This window comes from Cheilinus undulatus, linkage group 21, assembly GCF_018320785.1.
Source record: "Cheilinus undulatus linkage group 21, ASM1832078v1, whole genome shotgun sequence".
NCBI lineage: Eukaryota > Metazoa > Chordata > Actinopteri > Labriformes > Labridae > Cheilinus > Cheilinus undulatus.
Window position 1 is genome coordinate 18,163,488 of NC_054885.1, and position 19,542 is coordinate 18,183,029.

Consider the following 19,542-nt stretch of genomic DNA (forward strand, 5'->3'; position numbering starts at 1 on the left):
GACCTTTGGTTCCTCTCCGCCTGCCTCCAACGATCCGGCAGTCTGTCCATCAGTCAGCGCCCACACTCGACCCAAACAGACACACCCATCACTCAAAGTATCAGCGGAGCTCAGATTTAACACGAGTCTAAGCCGATCTGCATCTCAGCTTCACAAACCTTTAACTGTAGTGGCACCGTGAGGATTTAATGCTCCAAGAATAATCAACTATCTCACCTGGAAATAAAACAATTGATTTATTCAGACTTAAACTGGAACAATGACATCCAAAAAACCACAAATTTCCAAGTTTTCTTATTCTACAAAAACAATAATTTGTACATGTTCAACAAAAGTAATAAAAATACAAGATGAAGCACAACAACGTTCAGAAAATTTTGAATGCTGCCCTTTTCTTTAAGAAAAAGACAATGACTCTCCTGTGACAGCAAGGGCGAGGGATTTTTAGCAATCCAGTGATTTTCTTCAGATCTTAAAATTGTTGGTAGGGGGATTTCTTCTAGAAGAAACATTGGGGACTTCGATTAAATTTAAGGTAATCTGACTATAAAAAATGGTTCTTTGACCATTTTTGACCCCAAAATCTTGTAAAAAGGTGAGGTATGGTTTTGCTGATGAGAGACTATTGGAGGTTTCTTTGTTTTTACACTCTGCAGTCTCACATGGGGTAGTTTAACACCACATCCTGTTTGGCCAGCTCCAACAACATAGGATCGTCGAAGAACTTGCTGATGCTCACATCCTCGCTCAGACCCTGCACGGCGAAAAACAAGACATCAGTCAGGAAAAATTAGACATTTACTGCCTGTACAAACGCAAACCCTTTGTCAAAAGGCTCACCTTGCGCCTGCGAGTCTTGATCATGAACTCTCGGGCAAGGTGAGGAGCAGGCTGAGGCTCAAGAGGTCTGATGACGATACTCTTGTCCAGAGGATCACCAGGCACAATCTGTGGGGAGAAGGAAATCTAATTAACCCTGAAAAGTGGAGGTAGCTGCAGCTACGCTCCCATCATGTTAGCCAAGCATTAAATCATTAACCTTGCAAAGCAGATGGATACGCCCGTTTCCTTGTTTTTCACTGGCGAATCCATCTTGCAAAGCTCCCATCTGAACCGTTTGGGCCCGGTTAGAAAGTGACATGACCAATAAGCGACGAGGGGCAGTACTTTAAAGTGCAGCAGAGTCGTGACGTAAACAAGCAGCAGCAAGAGCTGGTGCAGTTACGGAGGAAGAGAATAGAGTGGATGCTGCTAAAGCGCCAGTTTTATCAGAACGTGGCGACAGGTCTTCGTTAAAAGAAGAACAAAGAACAGCAGTGAGTTGTTTTCTTTTCAAAAGCGACAAAAGTCGAGTACTTACATGTCTATAGTTGCCATGTTTTGCGTTATTCCTCAGTAGCTGTGCACGCACAGCTTGCTAGCGGCTACGTCACGTGCTTTGTTGCTCTGATTGGCCCGTAGAGATGTGACAGACAGAACATTCACCCAATCATACTCCAAGGATTTTTCAAAGCCTCTGCCTTTTCTCAAACGTTTCCTATTGAAGCTTTCCCAGATGGATGTGTGAAATAAATCCATCTTGTGTGTCAGGTTATTAAATCATGTCATATTTGAGCTTTAACAAACTGACTAGACACTTCTAATAACAGCTCTGACCTTTTCACTAAATATGTGATTTGTTTGCAGGTCTGTCGCATTTGTCCTGAGTCAGGAAAGTGTCCATCAGCGTGATGGAAAGAGCGACGCAGTCACTCCTTCAGCGTGTGGCCAGTGCAGTCAACAGTGAGATGTTGGCAGGTTCAAGAGTGAAGAAGCAGAAAGTATTCACAGGCTTTTAAAATGATTCACTAAATCCATTATCCTAAGCAGCTCGTAGTTTGACCTTCACAGAGTGATCTCATTGTCGTGGATAGATGATGCATTCAGAGCAAAAGAAAAGAGGGGTAGAAGAGGAGAGAACTTGTTAGGAAGGCTGAATCTGAAATCTGCAGAAAGGAGTGGACTGAATGAGACGTTCCTTGCCTCGGGGAAAGATTAAACCAGGAGGAAAAGGGGAAAAAATAATCAATGGAGTGGCTTTGGTGCAATCAACAGATGGATGAGAGCAGCTAACAACTGTAACTCAGCGCTGTGCTGTTAGCATGCCAATACTGGCCAAGCATAAGCAAACTAATGAGGGGAGACGTTATGGTCTCTTGAATTTAATGAGGAAAACACAAAGGTTCAGAGACTGTACTGTTTCTTATTTTCTAGGGCAGATGGATCAATATATGCTATCAGGAGCTGTTTCTTTTAAAGCTAAGAGAAATGGTTGAAAGGACATTAGACCACAGAGGAAGCGGGAAAGCAGTAGTGGGTGGTGGTCTCAGATTTATAAACTTATATTTCAATACTTAATGCATGTTTTCATCAATACTAAAAGTGATTTGAAGCATTGTTTCTGTTCTTAATTTTAAAGACACTCATTCCTTCAGTTGTGCTGCTTTCAGCACAGCCTATTGTATTTACAATTTTCATCCAATCAGATTTGTCCATGTCGTCTATAAATTAAAACAGGCCTGCAGAATTTCAGATGAATCCCTCTGCAGTTGAAGTACATGAGAACATCATTGCTGATCGTCAGGCATCGACCAATCAGATTTTGAGTTTGGCATTACGGGTGGATTCCATGGTCTTCAAATGGGCTCTGCTCTACTTCCTCTTACGTGTGCTCTGATTCGTCAGTAGGCCGGGCTAATGGTTCTGAAACTAGTGAGCAGCACATCAGTTTAAGTTAAATTAATGTCAAGGCTTTATTAGGATGTTGAGATTTTTAATGATCTTGGCTGTTGTAGATTTTTTTTGTGGCTATGTTTTTGGCTGCCCGCTGAGGGCAGCCCTACAGATGGCTGTGTCCGTGTCTGTCTGACTGAGTAAGTGAGTAAGTGAGTGAGTGAGTGAGTGAGTGAGTGATGCTACTTTGAGTGCCCTAACATAACAGAGGTGGGTTTGCTTTGACTGAATGCTGTCGCTAATGGCTGCCTCCACTGTGTTAACTAGAGCCATACATACAGAGTTGCGCTATGGGCGGGGTTTAGTGGGACTGAAAGCCCTCTAGTGGCTGCCTTCACTGCTGTAAATACCTCAGATTTAACTTTGGCCTCTGTTTCACCAGAACTGGGCCACATTTCTGTATGTTAAAGAATAAAAATCACCCTATAAGCTTTTCACGTAGGGAAAGATGTTTTCACTCCTCTGCTGACATGCTTTGGCATAACCGTGATAGTTGGGTGGGTGGGTGGGGGGGGGGGGCTTCTTGTGTGAATGCTTATGTACACTGGCTGCTTGTGTAGTGATTAGCTCTGAATTAGTCACAGCAGCACTTTGTCAAAACTGATTTGACAGATTTGATCCCCTGAGAATTGGGGGGGGCATATTCCAATTTTTGCTGCTTTTTCCCTATTTTGGCAACTTTTTACCAATTGTTGTCACTCTTTAATCATATTTCACCACTTGTTACTGACAACTTTTGTCTTTTTTTTTAACTTATTTTGCCAGTGGTTACCTTTTTGCCTGTTTCTGAAATTATTACCCACGCCGATGAAATCGGCAGGGGGTTATATAAAGGGCTCTGTATCTTTCTTTGTTTGTATGTGTACAAGATAACTCAAGAACGGAAAGTCGGATCTTCACCAAACTTTCAGGGAATATTGGGATAGTGACAGGGAAGAATCGATTAGATTTTGGTGATGATCCGCAAACCTGTTCAGTTTTTCTCGGATTTCAAAATTTTGAACACCATAGTAATCAATGGGAGCGTAAGTTGTCATGATGACGTTATTACAGGATGGTTTCACTGAGGTAGGATGACATAGAAGGCCCAGATGTAAATTGCATGGCTATTTGCACTAGTAAAAGGGGACTTCTTCTGTTTTGAGGATGCTGTAGGAGCAGCAATGTGCAAAAATAAACCACATCAGTGATGACAGTAGTTCAAACCAGAACTGTCTATTTCAGCTGGAACAGAAAAATATCAGAAATCTGAGAGTAAATCTGATTTTGGGACTGCTATTGAGGGTTTGCTTGAATTTTTGTGTGGAAAACAAAATCTGCTATGTGGTTTGAATGTAAAAGTCCTAAAAAAACAACCAACAGAAACATAAATATACTTCTTTTCTCAAAAAAAAAAAAAAAACAAAAAAAAATGTAAAACTTTAAGTTAATACAAGCCTGAACAATTTGTTCTTCTGCAAAACAAAAGTAAACACTGGTTGTCATTTATTCTGTTGGCTCCCAAAGGATCGATCTATCGCTGTAATACATCTTTCCTGCCTGCGTTTAGACAAGCGTGTAAATAAATAATTCATGTCTACCATCTTGTTGAACACTTCTATTTTTACCTCAAGGGGGTAACAAATCTGTCAGTGGGATCAAACACGTTAAATATTTGCAGAGTTTCCTCTTTCAGACGACTCGCTTTGCTGTAAACTATTAATCTTTCCCAAGTGGAGATAATTTTCCCTGACACAGCTCTGCAGAGTGCAGACACTGACACACGTCACACACTAGGCAGGCAGACACACAGACGGCCATGTTAGACTTAAAACTTAATGACTCAACACTCCACATCAGAAGTGGTTTATGTGAAGTGGCAGACAAGTGCACGAGGATGGTGACTTTGTTGCACGAGCTGCCTCTGTTTGGTGGATGTGACATTTGCTGCATGCAAGTTTGTTAACAATAGAAACGTTCACTTTGTTGCTCTATTCATCTGTGTGGAGCTGTTAGTTTAAACGTTGTAATTAGGAGCAGTGACAGTGCTTGTCATACTGATGCAAGCAGGTCAACGTGAGCTAGGAGCCTTTTTTACACAACAGCTAACATGTGAATGTAACACAGAAAAATTAAAGTGGCATCTCCTCTTATCGTTTCAAAATTTAAAATGTTCTCCTGTTACCAATCAGAAATGGAGCTGACAGATTTATCAACAAAAAAGCCACTTTTTATTGAGTCCTTTTGCTTAAAACACATCTTTGTATTTCTTCCCTTATTTTTTTCATGTTCTAATGTCAATTTAAGATGCATTTTACAAAGGCTTTTTTAAAATACGACAAGATACACTCAGCAAGTACTAGGGATGTCAAAGCACAGTGGTATGATTAGGAATGTGGAGATGCATCAGGCTAACATCAATATTGGTCAGTATTGGCCATCAGCCAAAAGATATGGCATGGACAGATATGATATTCCACTGTTATCAACTGTGTCTCATTACTATAATGCTGTTAGATAAATTGTGATCTGTTTTCACAGTCAAATGTGAGAGAGAAAGTTGGCATACTAGGAGTCTTACACTGAAAAGTGATGGAAAAACAACAGCATCTGCTAAATGCAGCGCATGCCACCCACTCCCGCCCACACCCACAACAGGTGTGTCCAATCCTGCACACATTCTGACAATCCATGCAAAATATTCAGAATAAGAGGCAGTGCATGAAATTAGGATATTAATGTGTTCGCTTGAGCACCAGCTTGACAAAGTTTCCTCCCTGAATGAAGGAGAAAACAACCATAACACTCACAGCGTTGTCATGCCTAAAGATACCAAACATCGATGAAAGAGCAGCTGGAAGTCTCAGCCTGAATCCCTTGGTTATGGCTTAGTAACAGTAATGTCAAAGTAAAATGTACCAACCTTATCTTCACATCATTTATTTTTAAGTCATACAGAAGTGGAATTGTTTCCTGATCTCTGGAAAAAAATGCAGCATGAGCACTACCATCAGCTGTACCAGACAATGCAATTAGGCAAATTTGCATGGAAAGAGTTGTATTTCCCCACATAACGACATAATGGCTCAGCATCTTTGCACACCACTGCTGCAGTTGTTGTGTGCATCACACAGTAACTACAGTTCTTCTAAATTCTTGTTAATTTATCTCATTTGTGCGAATACTTTTTGTCAATATTCTAACTCCTTACAAAATGCCTCGTTCTTGCTTTTCAGATAGAAATATATCTAAGTGCAGTAACACTGAAAAAAAATAAGATCTTCCAGAGTCAGTCATAACAAGTGGGCAACTGATCACTTTTAGTGAACTTTTTTTAGGAGGAAATATCCCGTTTATACATCCACTAAAGCTTCTGCTTTATAAAGAGATCAAAGAAATTTCAGCTGAAGGCAAAAATATAACTTTGAGGCAAAACAATGGCTAAAACTTTAAAATGATAAAACAAAGATAAAGCAAAAAACAACATCACATCTCTATTGTTTCTACTATTTAAGCTTTAATTTGAATTAATCTACCCAATTAACTAAAAGTCTCCACATGTTGAGCAACGCTCCGATAACACAAAAGATGAGAGTTAATGATACCAACTGTATTCATTTTAATATCTTCCTGTATTTTCATAATAGTATGCGCTGCTTCAATTCTCACACTATATTGGGAGTATTTTTGGAAATTTGGTGAAAGTTTTGATTGAAATCTGGCTTGAGTATGAAGGATAACAGCCTTGTTTACCTGCCAGTGGTGGAACACAGACAAAGCGAAGGCCTGTCCCTGTGTGTGTGTGCGCAGGTCTGTCTCAAAGCCGAAGGAGTCGATTGCTGGGATAAAAGCCTTGATGGTGTAGAGAGGAGAGCCCGGAATAGGGGCATCCTGTGTGACATGACCTCTGAGAGATGACAAGGACAGGATTACATTTTTTTTCTGCGTTTTAAAAACAGCCACTGCATTCATGTTGAGTTTAAGGAAATGTGAAAATCCTGCCCGACTTAATAACACAAATATGCCCACCTCCTTCGAGCCAGTACTGTATAAACCGCAGACACACAATCAGCTGGAGCCTGGACCTCCACAAAATAATAAGGCTCCATCAGCCTGGGAGTAGCCTGTAAGACAAAGACTAAATATTAGACAAATGACAGGACTGAAGACACTGTGCGGCCTGTTTATGCCCATCTGACCTAAGATTTATGACGAGAGCAGAGACAGAGCCAGAGGAGACGAGGACAGAAGCCAAAAATGAGACGAATGTTATCACATCACAATTAGAAAGAACACACGTCAGCGAAATCCCAAACTGTAATCACGTTAATGGAGCATTAAAGAAAGTGAGGATAAAAAGAAAAGTCTGGAGGAAGTAATGGTGGAGAGGAGGAGAAGATGGAGTGAGGGGAAAAGGGGTTATGATCTCACCATGAGGAAAGCAGAGTACACCACTCTCCTGGCTGTAGGGATGACCTGACCTCCTCCTCTGTGGAGTGGCTCCTGAGCAATGACGGCATCCAGGATCTTAAACTTCACGTTTCTGATGGCTAAGAAGAAGGGACAAAGAGTGATTAATGGTAAAGAAACACTGATTTAACTTTTCTGAGGGAATTCAGATCCAACGGCTGCAGTAAGATGAATAAAAGTGAGGTTGATGTGGAAGTAGAAAGAGTGTTGTTTTTGGACCATTGTCTGCATGGGACATTAAAGAATATCACTTCTTTCTTTCCATCTTCTTCTTGGCAGATTTTTCAAACCCCTACGTGCATACTGCCCCCAACTTTATTGGTGCTCAGGTGCAAAATAATGTTACTAATGTGAAAGATGATGAGGAAATATGGGGTAAAGGGGAGGGAGGAATCATGCTTGGACTGTACATACATGCCTTATGTGGAAAAGCCCTAAAAATACATGTTTTAAAGTGAGAGACATATTTTTAACTTACGCTCATCACACAGGGGTCCCTCCCTCGTTCCCCACTGGAAGCCCTGAACGATGCTGTCTTTGACCGAGCCCAGCAAAGCCTTGTCAACCTACAGAGAGGAAATTTAAAAATTTGAGTTAGGAACAGAAACACAGTGTCCAGTATGGTTAAGCACAGTTATGAGTCTTCAGTAGCCTAGTATAATCTGATTAAGAAGCATTAAAACAAGTGCACTGCCTTTGAATAAGAGTGGAAATTCAAACTTTTACATCATAATTTTGACACAGCAGATAGAAATGCTTTAAAACTGACACACATAGTTTGACCATGCAACAATGGCTCTGTTTGGTGTTAGTAAATTATTAGTACTTTAATTAGTCTTAATAATTAAAGATTCAAAGATATGTGTAGCTCAGCTGCTAAGAAGAAGCAATTAAGCAAAGTGATTAATCACAACAAAAATACCATTTTGTTTGATAGGATTATCAGCTTTTTGTGTTTGTAAATTGAATATTTGAAGGTCTTATACTACTTTTGTTATTAACGGTATTTCAAAAGAAGCTTCATTTGACAATGAAAGCTGAATTGGACTTTTGTATAATAATGAAAAAGAAAGAATTCAAAAGATGTTTACTTAATCAATTAAAAGCATTTAAAAGGGTGTCACTAATGCCTTAACAGTTACATCCCCTATACTGAGGCTAGAATCCTCTGAGCAGGTTGGAATAAGGATGGATATCGAAATCTGGACAGTTTACTGGTCCAATCACATCTGCTAAAGGCCCATTCACACAGGCCTTTTTTCACATTAGGTCATATTTTATGTTCTTCTGTTTTAGTAGGGATGATGTGTCTCACTCTGACCATAAGGTTGTTGGTCAGAATGGTGTGAAAACACACCATTAGAGTCAGAGTTTGGATAAAAAAATGTTTGTTGCTCTATGTCTTAAGGAGGCAAAGGAACAAGGAATGGTGTGTCCAGTTCCATCTTATTCCACCTGTTGTGAGGGGCCGGTTTGAGTTCGAATTTTCCTGATGAGGGGCGTGTATTATTATAATGACTCCCTTTGTGACATAATGAGCACAGATTCTGAAGAAACTGTCACATTTTGTGTTTTTTTAAGACATTGGATGACAACAAACAAAGGACTTGCTTGGCTTGTTTTACATGTTGGAAGTCTGTAGATACTCCAGATACCCAAATATATGTTGGAAAAAAACTAAAAACAGGGATTTCCATGATTTAACCCCTTTGAAAAACAAAATTTAAAGGGGCTTGTGCTCAAAGACACAAATCAGCAACATGAGTATTGGAAGATCACTTTATTATAACCGTTTTAGCAACAAAAAATGACCAGAATTTGGTATTTTAATCAAGAGTATAATCAAATGATGTTGTTGGCTATAGATTTGAGCTTTCACCCTCCATGGCTGTTATGCTGCCTGGCTGGTGCAAACTCACCTCAGAGGGCAGTGTGTCGTCTACTAGGATGTTGGGTCCTGTCGTGTCTGGCCCGAAGGCCCAGATGGACCTGGCAGCCAGCAGATCCCAGTCATATTTGGTCTGGAAGAACTCTCCCAGCTTCTTCCTGTCATGATGAGAGAGAGCAGCCACTGGTTGAAAAGACTTCTGCACATTATGTCAGGTAGAACATTAAGGAGATTGGTCGATCGAGGGGGCACGGGGGTTAATGGAAGAGAAGGAGTGTAGCTAAGGTTTGGTTTAATGGTGTGTGAAGTATGTCACTTCTCTGGCACCGCTGCTCCTTGCTGGCACCGCTGGGTCCAGATGGCCTCAACGGATGAGCTGAGGACTGACAGGAAGTCATTCTGGAGCGAAACACACACTCATGGCGTGCATGGTGCGTCACAGGGACGGGAAAATTCATGCATGCTTTTAGTGCATGATTCAATTACTGTAAGTGGACTGATCAATATACAGAAGAGGGTTTTAACGAACACAATGTACAGAAGGCTGTCCTTAACTTAAATCCTGGACGGCTATTTCTTAATTTCTATATGAGGAACGACGTCAGCAGGGAACGCTGCTCCTATATTTCATAAGTTTGTTTTAAACATATAAGGTGAAGGAGAAATCTGTTAGTTATGTCTGTCTGAAGAGGTCAAAGTGGGTCATCTGGTCTATGACTTTCTAAATTTGTCCTGTAACTCCACAGCTCTAAAAGTCTGCATAACTTAAGAAGAAAAATAATTTAAAATAGAAATAAATTTGAAAAAGACAGTCTGATTAGAAGCAGTGTTATAAAATTGCAGCACCAGCTTGTCGCTTCCATGACTAACCTCAAAATTGAAATTGATGAAAGAAACTTTAGGGAGCACACACCTTTAAATTGGGCGACACACCTATTGATTTAACAGAAATAAATCCACAAATCCAGTAACTGCAGTAAGTGATGATTTCAGCCCTGGGCCTCTCTATATCTCCCTACCTTCTTCAAAAGCAGCGTTTAATTAAATAACCAATCCTAAGTCTTACATGGCTGCTCATTTATCCCTGCAAACCTGCAGGAACATGAGAATGAATGATGAGTCTGCCTGGCTCTGAAATACAGAGAAATTAATAAGGCAGCCCGCTTATCAGAGTGAATAATGGAGAGGGGCCATTATATCATTTCAGTTAATTAAGAGATCAATTAGAGTTCTATACGTTCTCGTGTGATGGTCATATTTTCATCGTCATACCTGTTCCACGTGATCTGCACCACTTCGTTCTCGATGTCTTCAGCCAGCCCCTTCTCCAGTGGCTCTGCGATCATGGTAATCTTGTTCCTGTCAATCACATCACACAGCTGTCAGCCACTTTGTCTGGGATATTCAGCCAGAGGGGAAAACCTCTGATATGTCTTCTAACTGTGCATAAATTTAACTCCCTGACAAGAAAACAAAAATCAAAGAAACAGTTCAAGCCAGAAATCAGAAACTTTCACTTAAAATTCATAACTGAGAAGAAACTTTTGACGCTTACAACATTAAAGCTGGGGATGCTTTTTGACCCTGTACATGATCCAAGAGATTCAAAATATGATGTCTGGTACTCACTTTTTGTTTGGCGTTTCAGCAAAGCACTTTAGTGATGATGTTTCCACAACAGTTTCACAGAAAGTCACAACTGGATCAGCAACCTGCAGGAGAAAACCAACATTAAAATTATACAGAAGAGCTAAAGAACTCATGTGTGATGGCTTTAAACATTGCTATTTTAGCTACAAAGAAGTTTGTAGGAAGTTTTAAAAAACATTACAATGATATACATAGAAATATAGAGGTAAAAACCTGCAGAATGCAAACTTTACTATACCGTTTATAACCACTGCATATATTAGTCAATAAATATTTAAGGGAGGAAAATATGTTAATAGTTTTCAGTTGAATGTTACAAAGTTCCTTCAAGAGGCGCCTCATTCAACTGCCAATCAAAAACCTTCTTATGAATCAAGAATCGTTGTTTCATCCCAGCAATAGAGGGATGTTAAATGTCTATATTTACATAGCTCTGTCTGTTTTCTCCTTATGATCATGACCCATAGCCTATCTAGGTATAATTGTCAGCTTATTTGTACCTTCAATGCAATGCAATTCTGAAAATAAGAAAACAACTTGCGCGCTCTTACTCTCCTTCCTTGCTCGTATAAATACAAGGTTAACCATCCCCCTTTGTAGAGCCATTGGAGCAGCAGCATCTCAGATGACCTTTAAATCTTCTAAGTTTCACAATGGCTCACAATGTTCTGGGGAAACGCTTCAAAAGTGTGTGAGAATTTTCAACAAGTGAAAGCTGATTCTAAAACCTAGCCTTGTCAACAACATTTTATTTAAGGGGTATGCATAAGACTGACACAACACTGTCATAATCATGACATGACACCGATCATTCACATGAGGAGGGCTTTATGAATGTTGTCAGTTATGTCACCTCTAATGCAATAAATTAAGAGCATACCCACTTCTACACATACCGCTACACCACTGGACATCCCAAATCAAGAGTGGAAGTTTTCTGTGTACCTTGTACTCTGTCTGGTTGCCCTGTAGCTTTTATTTCTTTCCTGGAAAGCCACATAAATAAAAACTGGATCTTAGTCCACTCTCCCCTATTGTTTCAAGACTTTATGCCCGGCTAAAACAGCTAGCTAGAGCATCAAACAATATCAACTTTACACTAAAGGTAACTGACTAAATTACATCATTCAACATTCATAAAGCCTCTTTGTCAGTCTTATGCATGTTCCTTCAAATAAACATTATTCTTTGTCTTACCACGATTACAACAAGTAATATGGCTGGCCACTTTAAACAAGTAACACAGATCCCTCATTATGAACCTTCTGTAATGTAAATGGGCATGTGTGATGTTGTTATAAGGTCCCCACAATGCAGATGCAATGAGTCAGAAAAAAGACTGATCAAGTCCAACAATAGAAAAAACTCTTAATTGAAGTCTAATAGACAAATATAATGGTTACGTGATTTAAATGAATCAATAGCAGAAAAGAAAGGAGAGTTAATTCAGGAGTGGACTGTAAGCAAAATCTGACCAATCAGACGCTATTGTGTTAAATCCTCAGTCAGAGACAGCTCCGAAAATTTGTCTATTAACAAATCCAACAGTAAGGTAACTTACTTTAATGTCGATCTCTGAGTACATCTTGCGCAGGTCGTGCATGACACAGTCCAGGTAGAGTTCTCCTGTACCCAGAATGACATGCTCACCAGACTCCTCCACCTGAAAGACAAGCACGTACAGATTATAAAAGCCTCCATTACAATTTCAGTGATCAGTCGATTCATCTGTGAGTGGGAGTAATTTCAGTTGACCAGCTTTGACTTTACTAAACACACAGGTTGGAGTATAATCACATAAACAAACTGGATTCTGTAGAAATCTAACAGAGAGCTGTCAGAGTGGGGGGGCTGCTGTGCACAAGGGAGCAGCCAACAATCGTACAACAGTTCTCTTGCGGTAACTTACTTTTGTGGTTAGAGAGGGATAACTCTTGTTGACCTTCCTCAGGCCGTCCAACATCTTGGGCAGCTCTGAAGGGTTGACAGGCTCCACTGCGATCTTTATGACTGAAGCTGTGTTGAACTTAAGTGGTCTGAAAATTTGAGCCTGTGGGAGAAAATGCAAAATTTGACTTTTAGTATCTCTCATTTAACATTTTAAAGATGTTACTAGTGTTATGTCTCACCTCCTCATTTCCTCTGGGCTCAGTGATTGTGGCCGTTTTCACAATCGGCTGGTCACAACCTTCGATAAGAACCCAGTTGCCAGCGGGAACTCTGTTCACTTCAATTTGGTATCTAAAAAGTTGATAGAAAAGTTAGTTTTAAAACATGCAGAGATTAATTTCTGACTTGAACAACTTTGGAGACCAAAGCCCCGCAGCTCACCTGGCGACAGATATCCATAGTCGACCCACAGTGCAGACCTGGGAGTCTTCTTCGTCTTCAAGGGTGTAGTTTTCTCCCAAAACCTTGACAGGCTGGCCCGCCTGAATGGTCCCACTCAGCACCCTGCCAAAAGCATGGAACTGAACCCCATCCTCAGTGCTGTACATCTTAGTGGTGTGGCACATCAAAGGACCCTGAGGCAGGAGATGTGAGGTGAGCGGGAAGGAACGATAAGAGAGGGACAGAAATTAGGGCAGGAAAGTCTTACCGCTGGAATGTAACCTTTCTTCTGAAAATTATATAATAAGGCTTAAGGAAGAAGAGGGAAGACTTCTAAATGTCACCTGGAAACTGTGATTAAAGCCAGCATTGTTTAAAGTTGGCTTTTAACACACTGTTTATTATAAACTAATTCACACAGCTAGTTAGCTTCATTCTTTATGATCAGCTGGAGCAGACTGCTGTAATCTGCTAATATACGGTGGATGTACCCATCTATAAACACAAACTATTCAACTTCTATCACACTTACATCAGGATCACACTCTGCCATGGCCTCTCCCAGGTCTGAGTCTAAACCTCCTGTGTATGTGTGCTCTATCTTGGTCCTAGCACCCTCTTGAGGTGACGGGATGTGTTGAACACACATGTCCACAAAGCCTGCAGAGAAGAGAGTCATGCTTAACTTTAAATATTTAACAAAGAATAAGCATTTCTCCTCTTATTCAGTTAGACTTCATCATAGTTACATTAAGAAAAGACACTCAAGGTGCCTCTAAGAGACTCTGTACTGTTATTATAAAGACATAAACACAGTGATCAATATGTGGTAGAAAAAACATGAAAAACGTGGTACAAATTTTAGAAACAAGGTGGATAAAAAGACTTGGGTTCATACCGGTGAACTCCCCGAAGAAGCGGTTGCAGACCAGCCTCAGTAAAGGTCTGATGTTCAGCTTCAGTTCCTCTTTGGTCAGGTGGATCCCCAGCTCGTCCAGAACTCTGGGGAGAGACGTGTCACAATCCCCAACCACCTAGAAACCAAGACGATTTAAAATCATTACACTCTGAGGCCAACAAACATCTGTTAAGGCTGCCATGCAGTGTTGTCATTAGGGCTGCCAGCATTAAAACACTAATTAGAAATTAATCAGGGTCCATAGTTTATGCATCCGTTTTTCTGCTTCATTGTCCTTTTCAGCAAACTTTGGCTAAACCACTGCCTTGTGTTCCCACACATCTACCTCTTTACTGCTCTCTTATTTTCATTTCGATCCAAAAGTTGCTTTTTTCTGAGTTTTCTTCCTTGATCTATCCCAAATTCCTTAAGTTCCTTAAAAAAGGCAGGTCTGTATCAAGGTTTAAAGGTGGTAACAGTGTGGGATTTTTTAAAATTTCTAATTCTACTTTGTTTTCACTTTTTTTCCATTTTTAGTTTAGTTTTGATCCAAATTTTCTGCTGTTAATGTTTTGTTTAAAAAAGCTAGCTTAGTTTTCTTTAATTTTGCAAAAATTTTTTTTTTTTAGTTGACTAACTTAAGTTATCATTTAAACTCTACTGTCCAAATGTGCGTGTGTGTACTGCTACTTACTCTGCAAGTACCTGATCTTAAATCAGTATTCTTTAGCCATAAATTCAATGTATAGCCCAGAAAAAACCTTTTAGCACATGTTGCCTATTGGAAACTTTAGGTAACAGTATGTGTTAGACACATGAATGAATCTTCACCTGCAGATTTAGCTTATCCCGTGTAAATGCACCGCATCACACACTGACGTCAGGGGAAAATTCACAAGTTAATAAAGATCCACAGGTAATACTAATATCATGTGAACATGCTTTAGTCTCCAAAGTTACACCTTTTTTGTGTTAGCAACATATGGAGGCTTCTTCTTATCACTGATGTAGCCAAACAATCAGAAAGAAAAAGTTCTGAATGGCACTGGAACTCTTTACAAGCTTGAAAACAGCAGCAGAAGTGGACTGATACTAAATGGGAAAGATGGCACTATAACATTAGTATTCAAATATTCATTCAAAGTTTGGACATATCGCAGTAAGTCTGTGTGGGTGAGAGAGTGCCAATGTCTGTGTGTTTCAGTAGAGGCAAGAAGGAGACAGTGAAGCAGACTGCCTTAATAACCAGTCCCCAACAGTGTTGATCTCTCAGCTGGACAAAATAGCATTTAACAAAATGCTGTGACTTTTCTGACTTTCAAAGACATTTTCAGTTTTCAAAGCTACATTTAACTTTTTTTACACTTTATCTTTTGTGTAATTAATTAATTTAGGTTAAGGCGTTATTTTGATAGCCCCATTTGTTTCACATTTTCATCAGTTATGCACAGTATACCAACCTGAGAGAGGATCTTGTAGAGAGGCTCTAGGACAAATTCCACAAAGCTGCGCTGAGAATTACTGCTGGGAGCTTTCTTTGTGAACTTGCGGCTGAATGGAAGAGAAGGAAATAACAGAAACAATAGGAATGTTATAAAACATGGAGGATAGCTAAGTAACAAATGTTAATATGATGCTGAAATCCCAACTATTACTTACGTTTTGGGGTTGAAGTAAATGTCTCCCCAGAGCCTCTTGGCAAACTCATTATAGTTGATGTCACCTACACACACAAAGAGAGGAATTACTTTTACGTATTACAAACTGCATTAAGTATTAAAAAAGGATGAGCTTGTCCACGGCTTACCATAGGTGTCAGCGTAAATCTTTGCAAAGGAGCCGAGAGTGAAACAGATGCTGTACTGAGAGCTGGCGAAGCAGACGTTTCCAAGCAGAGGAGAAACCACCAGGTTCTCATCAGTGGAGTATGTGCTGAGATAAGAGAAGAAAATCATTAAAAAGAAGACAGTATGGCTAAAAATGCAACTCTTCCTCCCATTCTAAAATTCAAACTACTCTCTATTAAACATCAACTAACTGCAACATATGCAATTTTCTTACAGCATTTCAAATAATGGGTTTCCTGTGTTACCTGAGCAAACCATTGACCTCATCCACAATGTGACGAAGTTTATAATAAGCATCTGTGGGAGGCAGTTTGAGCTCCACAATAAGCCGGTCCACCTTGTTGATACAGATGGTGATGGCCATACGCTCCTGAACCGCATGTTTGATCAGACGCTCAGTGTTCAGCATCACCTAGACAGAGGAAAACAAAGATCCAGTGAAGCCAACTGAGCTACAAATGATGCAGAGAGAGTGCAGGACAGGGAGTTGGAAGGAAAAAACTCACTCCTTCAGCTGCATCGATGAAGAGGACAACACCGTCTGAGATGCGGATGCTGGATGTGACCTCGTCAGAGAAGTTCACGTGGCCTTAGAGAGGGAGGCAATATTTCACATCACTTATTGTGCAAAACAAAAAAACAATCAGTAAACAAGTCAGCAGGTCAAGATGTAATACCTGGTGTATCCATGATGTTGAAAAGGTAGGATTTGCCTCTAGAGTCTGGCAGGACCATTGTGACAGGAGTACTTTTGATGCCGACTCCTCTCTGTGGAAAACATAAAGCAGAGATCACCTTTTAAAGTGTAATCCCTTAAAATTAAAAGTACAAACGGTCATTCAACTTCCCTTCTTTTATTTTTAAATGGAGCCGTATTGTCTTAATCTTATCATTCAGTTTCTAAAACCTTACTATTCTGATTCATGCCAATCCATCGGATTTTAGGGTGCAAAACAGCATACATAATGACACAGTTCCAACAAACCACTCACCTCTTGTTCTGTGAAGAGGATGTCTGTGTATCGGAGCTGAAAAACCAAACAAAATTGAGTTTGTGATTCCAAGAACAGATTTGGTTAAATAAATTAAAGAGATGCTCCTAAGTTATATATAACACTCACATCAACATCATCTCTCTTCCTGATTTCTGGGTGTGTCTGTTCAATCAGGCAGTCCACAAAACAGGTCTATGTAGAGTACAAAAAGTAAAAATTTAGATACACAGGAGTCATTCAGTGTGTTACAAACTTATATTTTTTCCAGCTAAGGACCATATGTTAATGTGGATAAATGCCACAGAAGCAGCTGGCAGAAGCCAGAAGGTAGATGCTAACCTTGCCATGGTGAAGGTGACCACACAGGGTGACGTTACGGATCAGCTCAGGGCTGTCCATCAGATCAGCAAGGAATCTGCGAGGAGACAGAAGGGGTATTAGCACTTTGACAACATTGAATAATTATAGGAATTACTGATGTGAGCTGGAAAGAAGGTCTATACTGTATGAGAAAAACTGTGACACTAAACAGCATGGCACTTACATATAACACTGAGCATTTGGGAGGAGAGCATGATGTGCATTGGACAAAGAAATACTGCTGTGTGCTTATTAGCTGTGGCAATACAGTACCCGTGCCATACCGTTTTTTGCTCATGTCACAAAACCCTGTAGGTTCAATGTAATCTCTCAAAAATCTTAAAAAATAAATAAATAAAAAAAATAAAGAGGAGAAGAAGAAAGGTCTATAAATCATGTTTATTTCCTCTCTCTTTTCTTCCTCCTTAATCTGTGTGAAAGACATGAGGATTCACATACTTCATCAAACTGGTCAAATGTCTTCATGCTGAGTGGCATGTGCACAAAATATGCCTTTTCTCCTTTACCATTATTAATCACACCATCTTTTTTTGGCTTTATTTTGGGCAATTTTCATATCACAATGACAACAAGAATATGACTTCTTGTGTAGCTCTATAACAAAATCACATGATCAATTTCAGTGACGTATTGGTTACAGCTCGGGTTGGCTTTTCCATCTTCGGGCATATAAGGCAATAAGTCAAGATGAAATGCAGGTGACTTACTCCATATCATAAACAGTGGCTGGTAATTCCTGCTCCATAAGAGTGAACTGCCTGTTTTTCACTGGCTTGATGATAGGCTCTACAGTGGACAGAAAACACGGTTTTTGGCATTTAGCTCACCAGCATGACTTTAAACACCAATTTAAGTATGAGAAAGAATGCAGCTCTACATATTCAGGCCACTTATTCCTTTGTGTCTACCTGTAAGAGGCTGTGTGTCCTCCTCTTGCACAATAGTTTCCACTTCAGGACCATAAACCTCTTCTGCTGTTGGATAGTACTTCTTGTCCTCGTGCAGGACCACCTCCATACCCGGGACATCGTCGTCAGCATCAGCGGGTTCATCATCGTCATCATCATCACCCTGCACAAGGAGAGAGCTGTTGCTGTGACATGTACGCACAGACCACATAAGGCATCTAACAGTACGAGCTTATATTGATTGCTCAGACTTTGCTATATGAGGATACCTCATCGACATCTCTGTCCTCTGCATCCAGGTCATCATCATCGTCATCAGAGTCCAGCTCCGGACCAATGTAGTTACCAAACTCATCATACAGATCAGCCTCCATTTTGTAGAGAACTAGAAGGGGTAAAATATGTTAATGAATACTCTGTACTTAGTGAATACTCTACTTTTAGAGTTCAACTAAAATGCAAGGTTTCAAGATGTTCCCAGATGTGATTTTAAAGCCGTATTATCTTTTTCTGTTTTTAACAGTAATGCAATAGTTTATGTAAATCAGCGTTTTCACACTTTTTCTCGATTTCTGAACAACCTGCGTTGTTTTACAACAAGCAGACATGTTTCTTTATTTCTAATTACTGACCATGCAACCAAACACAATTTAACCAGCATAGTGTGCATTATTTAGACTTGTAATAAGTGAACAAAAGTACTTACCAACAACAAAAACTGATGCAGTAAATTTAAAAAAGCTCAAGCTAACCTTTGTTATGTTTGCATAAGCGTTACAAACGCCAACATTTGGGTGTTCATTAAAGATAACAATACTGTCGGGAAGAAAATGCCTACAGCTTTATCTAAGATTAACCTTTAATAGCATCCACGGCGAGGATGATATGAAAAGTTAAATAGTAACATGCTACAGCGCTAACTTGCTGAAATGAATGACTTCATAGCGACGTTTCAGTTACGTCGTTGTTAAACTAGCGTTATGAGCTACATAGCTTATCTGGTTAATCTATAGAGACTGAAAAACCTACTCACCTGTGTTCTGTTATTATACAAAATGAAATATATATTCCGAAACAACTAAAAAAAGTTGGGTATTTACTCAAATAATAAATATTTCCCATTCACCGCCATGCGCATGGCATACAACTTCCGGTTCTTCTTCTTCTACTGCTATGAAGACGGTGAGCATTCATCAGTCTACTCTCTACTGCCACCACTGCAAGGAGTACCCCAATAATTTAATTGTTGATGCAAAAGAAGTGCCAGATTGTTACAGATTGTCGGATTACTGATAATTCAGAGAGAGGAAAGGCTGCTTTTATTTAACCAAAATTATTTTTTCAAAACCAAAATGCAAAAATAAGTTGTCAATTTAATGAGATAGACGCAGAATTTAATCAATTTCAAACCACGTTTCAATGC

General features: G+C 39.8%; 1 protein-coding gene across 1 annotated transcript; it reads right to left on the minus strand.

Annotated features, from left to right (window-relative positions):
* Positions 1 to 221: 221 nt before the first annotated feature.
* On the minus strand, positions 222 to 19,285 carry eftud2 (elongation factor Tu GTP binding domain containing 2). Its single transcript, XM_041778008.1, has 28 exons — positions 19,153 to 19,285; positions 18,389 to 18,504; positions 18,120 to 18,282; positions 17,919 to 17,997; positions 17,170 to 17,245; positions 16,957 to 17,022; positions 16,828 to 16,863; positions 16,513 to 16,603; positions 16,342 to 16,424; positions 16,081 to 16,247; positions 15,796 to 15,920; positions 15,648 to 15,711; positions 15,449 to 15,539; positions 13,989 to 14,124; positions 13,623 to 13,750; positions 13,091 to 13,284; positions 12,889 to 13,000; positions 12,669 to 12,809; positions 12,321 to 12,422; positions 10,739 to 10,821; positions 10,382 to 10,468; positions 9,141 to 9,267; positions 7,700 to 7,787; positions 7,183 to 7,301; positions 6,781 to 6,875; positions 6,505 to 6,658; positions 841 to 948; positions 222 to 754 (listed from the first exon to the last, which is right to left on the minus strand). The coding sequence occupies exons 2-28, from the start codon at positions 18,491 to 18,493 to the stop codon at positions 659 to 661; spliced, it is 2,916 nt and encodes a 971-aa protein (XP_041633942.1). The 5' UTR covers positions 18,494 to 18,504; positions 19,153 to 19,285; the 3' UTR covers positions 222 to 658.
* Between the last annotated feature and the right edge of the window lie 257 nt (positions 19,286 to 19,542).

Excerpts from the sequence above, each read along its gene's own strand:
- eftud2 (XM_041778008.1), bottom strand. The coding sequence starts at position 18,493 with ATGGAGGCTGATCTGTATGATGAGTTTGGTAACTACATTGGTCCGGAG. Across the intron at positions 18,283-18,388 it reads AGGACAGAGATGTCGATGAG|GGTGATGATGATGACGATGA; the intron begins GTATCCTCATAT and ends CTCCTTGTGCAG. Across the intron at positions 6,876-7,182 it reads TGTACTCTGCTTTCCTCATG|GCTACTCCCAGGCTGATGGA; the intron begins GTGAGATCATAA and ends TTTGTCTTACAG.